This window comes from Cervus elaphus, chromosome X (assembly GCF_910594005.1).
Source record: "Cervus elaphus chromosome X, mCerEla1.1, whole genome shotgun sequence".
Lineage (NCBI taxonomy): Eukaryota > Metazoa > Chordata > Mammalia > Artiodactyla > Cervidae > Cervus > Cervus elaphus.
In genome coordinates this window covers 82105645-82111310 of record NC_057848.1, presented here as the reverse complement: position 1 = coordinate 82111310, position 5666 = coordinate 82105645, and the positions used below count along the sequence as shown (strand labels likewise).

At 38.9% G+C, this 5666-nt stretch overlaps 1 protein-coding gene across 1 annotated transcript; it reads left to right on the top strand.

The window, feature by feature from the left end:
* Nucleotides 1–2288: 2288 nt before the first annotated feature.
* Nucleotides 2289–3359, top strand: LOC122689705 (casein kinase I-like; the record flags this gene model as incomplete). The annotated part of the gene is made up of 1 exon (XM_043896354.1): nucleotides 2289–3359. A coding segment is annotated over exon 1 (1071 nt), but the record flags the coding sequence as incomplete, so codon positions are not given.
* Between the last annotated feature and the right edge of the window lie 2307 nt (nucleotides 3360–5666).

The following is a 5666-nucleotide window of genomic DNA, read 5'->3' as shown; positions in this document are numbered from 1 at the left end:
GGAAATACACCTAAAAGAAGGGGTCATTCTGTAGTATGTAGAGGACATATTAATATGCATCCCGGCCATGGAGGCCTCAGATCAGAATACTACTGAAGTCCTTAATTTCCTTGGAACCTGGGGCACCAGGGTTTCCCAGAAAAAGCAACCCTGATGCCCATATCAGGCAGAAACCAACACTGAGAAAATTCAACAAGCCACTTGATTTCAGCAGGCAATTAACCACCAATCCTCACTATTCAATATGGGTGGGAAAACTGAAAACTGGTTCTCTAGTATGTTCTCTTGGATCTCACAAGGTATAAAAAGATTTCTGGAAAAAAAAAAAAAGATTTCTGGCAGGAGATTTTCATTTTTTTATAATGCTTTTCTTTTCAGTAAATCAGTCATACTGATTTATACTATATCTTCTCTAGTGCTCTGTTGTCTTCCCTACTGTTGTAAACATGTGACTAAGACTTTTCAGTCTAAGGGAGGACTCCTGGGACCAACAAGTTCAGATCTTCCATTCTAAAATAGATAAATATGTTAAACTTTAACCCTGAGATTAACAAAAAATATATACCTAAGCAGAATGGTTTCTGTCACTTCCACTGTCTGGTCAACAGTTAAGGGAACCCTGCCAAAGTTAACCTGGTTCCTTCCCTTTCTAGGTCCTTTAATGGCTATTATAGTTCTTCTCTTTTTTTAGCACTTGTTTGTTTAACATTTTGGTTAAGTTTGTAAGTTTGTGTCTTCTAGGATCCAAAGCTCCAAGTAAGTCTCCTGATGGTTCAAGGAGTTCAACCTATTCCAGCAGAGTTGGCCCAGGTCCCTACAGATCCTTGGAACAGTCATTGAGGGACTTCTACACTTCTAGGGTAGGCTAGGGTCTGTCGCCCCCGTCCAGTTGGAAGAAGTGTCAGAAGAGACAGTAAAGTCCTTACCGATTAAGGATAAGGGTGTGGAGTCTCTCAGAGGGGAAAGGGACATGCAGGGACCTGAGAACTTTTGCTGCAGTGCTGCAATGCTTGTACCTAAACATACCTCTCTTAGAGCAACTCAATACAAAGAAACTATGGGACTAAAAGTAACTGCAAGAATATACAGTCGGGGCAAATTGTGGACAAAAGATACAGACAAAAAAACTCAACTGCCAGTTTTGAAGAGCGTGGAGCAAAAACACGGTGTTGAGAGTAAAAGCAGGGTACTGAGCATGCCCCCTGCAAACCACCTAAGCCACATCTCTGGCCCAGCCCCTGAACACACCCCAACCCTCACCCCATGTAAGGAACAAGTTCACCTCCCCCTCAGGAAGCAAGCAAGCAAGGGAATCTATTGTTTGTTCTTGCTCCCTGCTGCTGCTGCAGAGGCTCCAATAAAGCCTTGCATTAAAAACAATGTTACCACTTCACATCAGTTAGAATGGCTATTATTAAAAAAACAAAAAATAAGCGATAACAAGTATTGGTGAGGATGTGGAGAAAAGGGAACCTGTTAATTCTTAAGTAGCTTACTTTTTATATGTATAATGAAATATTATTCAGCCATAGAAAAGAAGGAAATTCTGCTATTTTTGACAACATGGATGGTACTATATGTGGAACCTAAAAGCCAAATTCATAAAAACAGAATAGAATGGTGGTTGCTAGGGACTGCAGGAAAGGGGAAATGGGGGACTGTTAGTCAAAGGGTACCAACTTCCAGTTATAAGATGAATAAGTTCTGGGGAATCTAAATGAAGTTACAAGATAAATAAGTTTCTGGGGAAAAGAGTATTTTTTCCACTTGGGAACCCAGTTTTTCTAGTTATTTGCCTTCATTTACTTTCCCAGCAGAATGTACATACGTTAAAAATATAAGACTCCCGGATTCCTTTCCCAGAATGCTCTGCTCTGAAGAGGCTTCTGGGAGCTGCAGACATTTTGTTTTGGCTGGTGCCGGACTAGCAAGATGGTGGCGTTTGTGGTGTGACGGAGGTCCCTCGAGCCGGTGGCAGCGGTTTCACGGCCCTAACTCAGTGCTCCCCTTTTTCACCGAGAAAGTGAGGCAGAGGTGGCGACCACCAGAAACCTGGTAACCTCGAGAACCCCCCTCAACCGTCAGCGGCTTCGCCAAAAGAAACCGACGGCAGCAGTGATCCGGTTCTGCTTGGCCGATTTTGGGGGTCTGTAACGCCGAGAAAGAGCCAGCGGTTTCTGTTTCCTGCCGCCTTCCGCTGCTTTGCTCGGTGGACGAGCCCTCGAGGCCTCTATCCTCCCCTTAGAGGCGTCCGGGCTGAGCCCCAGCCTCCATCTTTGTCTCTCAGAATGGCGAGCAGCAGTGGCTCCAGGGCCGAATTCATTGCTGGAGGGAAATTTAAGCTGGTAAGAAAGATTGGGTCTGGTTCCTTCGGGAAAGTCTATTTGGCGATCAATATCACCAACGGTGAGGAAGTGGCAGTAAAGCTCGAACCTCAGAAAGCGAGGCAGCCCCAGTTGCTGTATGAGAGCAGACTCTATAAGCTTCTTCAGGGTGGGGCTGGCATTCCCCGCATACGGTGGTATGGTCAGGAAAAGGACTATAATGTGCTAGTCATGGATCTTCTTGGCCCCAGCCTCGAAGACCTCTTCAATTTCTGTTCAAGACGATTCACAATGAAAACTGTACTTATGTTAGCTGACCAGATGATCAGTAGAATCGAATATTTGCATACAAAGAATTTTATACACAGAGATATTAAACCAGATAACTTCCTAATGGGTGCTGGGCCTCGCTGTAATGTGTGTTTAGAATGTCAAGCAAAGAAGAGGAAAAGGGGCATGACTGATAGTACTTCTCAGGACCCAGCTTCCTTAAGCTCAAACCAGTTATTCCTTGTTGATTTTGGTTTGGCCAAAAGGTACCGAGACAGCAGGACAAAGCAACACATACCATACAGGGAAGATAAAAGTCTCACTGGTACTGCTCGGTATGCTAGCCTCAATACACATCTTGGTATTGAACAGAGTCGCCGAGATGACATGGAATCATTAGGATATGTTTTGATGTATTTTAATAAAAGCAGCCTGCCATGGCAAGGAATAAAGGCTGTAACAATGAAGCAAAAATACGAAAAGATTTGTGAAAAGAAGATGGCCACATCTGTTGAAGCTTTATGTAACGGATTTCCCGCAGAATTTGCTACATACTTAAACTATTGTCGTGCACTGCGCTTTGAGGAAACCCCGGATTACACGTACCTGAGGCAGCTTTTCCGCAATCTTTTCAGGACCCTGAATTACCAATATGACTACGCATTTGATTGGATAATATTAAAGCAGAGAGCGGCACAGCAGGCAGCCTCTTCAAGTGGGCAGGGTCAGCAGGCCCAAACCCCCACCCCCACAGGCAAGCAAACTGACAAAAAAAAAGAGTAACATGAAAAGGTTTGTAAGCATGAGTCAAGGAACAGAAGAAGCAGAGTAAGGTGATCGGAGCAGCATGTTTCTCCCCAAATCTAGAAATTTTCGTTCATATGTACACTGGCCAGTGGTTGTGGACAAACGTTCACTTGGGGTAAATAACGTAATTTCAGTATAAACTGGCTCTGGGCAGCATTGGCGATGTGGTGTGCTTAGTTGTAGCTGCTGTACTTGTGAATATTAATGAGATTGTGAAACGTGTTGTCCAGTTTTCTATTGCATTCTTTCAGGTGGAAAAGTTAACTATGGTTCACACACAAGTTGGTGGAGAAATTGTGCATATGCCAGTTTTTTGTTAACATCGTTTATTTTCAGCTATGTTGCTTTGAGATCTCGTTTCAGAAGCAGGGCATGAACAGTCTTCTGCCACAGTTAAGACGGTTGTAAATGCTCACAATTGTGCATTCTTAAGGTCTGTTCATCCCTGGGGTCCGCAAGTTGTTCACTTAAAACATTTTTTAAATGGTTGGCTTCTTATTTGCAAGGCAGCTGATAGAGTAGCAACCAAAGATTCCAGTGTTCCAGCATATGAAAGACTGCTTGCTTACCTATGCTGAAATAACAGCATTAAAGTGAAGACTTAAGAAAAACTCATTGACTACTAGATTATCTGTAGGACTCTTGTTAACTCTGTAATGTTCTTGGTATTTAAAAAAGCATATTTGTCACAGAAATTTAGTTAACATTTTACAACTGAACATGTATGTGTGTTGCTTAGATAAATTAATTATTATAAACATTTGTATGATATGGGATTTTGTTTTTATTTTGAAATGTGTTTTTTACAGATTAAAAAGTATAAACAAAAAAACTAGAACATTGCTTGGTGCACTGTAGTTTATCAGTAAATACTTGTGTAATGAATATATTTTGCATATTTTTAAAGTTTATTCTTAAGTAGATTATCTTTCCTCATGATTATTAGAAATTGAATATCTTACATGCTGTTTATTTTTATATGTGAAAGTGTTTTTTGCACAGTGATTTTATAAGCAACCTCTTTATGAAGTTTCTAAAGTTTCAAATAGTTTTTAATTGATTCTCTCAGCTTTGTTTCATTTGCAGTAATGATAATCTTGCCTCCTTTTCAATATAAATATCATAAAAAACATAACTCTTAAAACATTGCTTAGCACACTGTAGTTTATCAGTAAATACTTGTGTGAATGAATATATTTTGCATATTTTTAAAGTTTATTCTTAAGTAGCTTATCTTTCTTCATGATTATTAGAAATTGAATATCTTACATGCTGTTTATTTTTATATATGAAAATGATTGTTTTTTGCATAGTGATTTTATAAGCAACCTCTTTATGAAGTTTCTAAAGTTTCAAATAGTTTTTAATTGATTCAGCTTTGTTTCATTTGCAGTAATGATAATTTTGCCTCCTTTTCAATATAAATATCATAAAACAATAAAAACATGACTGTTAGAACATTGCTTGGCACACTGTAGTTTATCAGTAAATACTTGGGTGAATGAATATATTTTGCATATTTTAAAAGTTTATTCTTAGGTAGCTTACCTTTCCTGATTATTAGAAATTGAATATTTATCTTACATGTACTGTTTATTATTTTTATATATGAAAGTGATTGTTTTCTGCATAGTGATTTTATAACCAGCATCTTTATGGAGTTCCTAAAGTTTCAAACAGTTTTTAATTGATTCTCTCAGGTTTGTTTCATTTGCAGTAATGATAATCTTGCCTCCTTTCCAATATAAGTACTGTGTTTCTTCCTTTTGGATGATTGTATTAACTAGTATTTCCAGAACAATATTAAATAATTCTGTGAATGTGTGTACCTGAGGCCAATTCATGTTGATGTATGGCAAAAATCATCACAATAGTATAGTTATCCAATTAAAATTAATTAATTAAATAATTGTGTGAAAACTAACAGCCTTGTCTTCTTCCTGATTTTTATGGGAATGCTTCTAGTATTTATTCCTCAAGCATGAAGAACTTCTTGTTAGAAGTTCATATATATTTTTATCATATTAAAGAAGTATCTACCTGTTCTTACTTCAATAAGCTGTATTCAGAAGATATATGGCTTCAAGTAGAATTTGATTAATATCCTCTGTCATGCCCTTACTTACATATAAGCTTCACCCTTGAGCTGACCACTCTGATGGAACCAAAATAGCAGCAATAGATCTAGGCCTTACATCACATCTTTATCAGTATAGATTCCCAGCAGGAAAAAGAATCCAACTCGGCTGGTTCAAGAAACTTGAA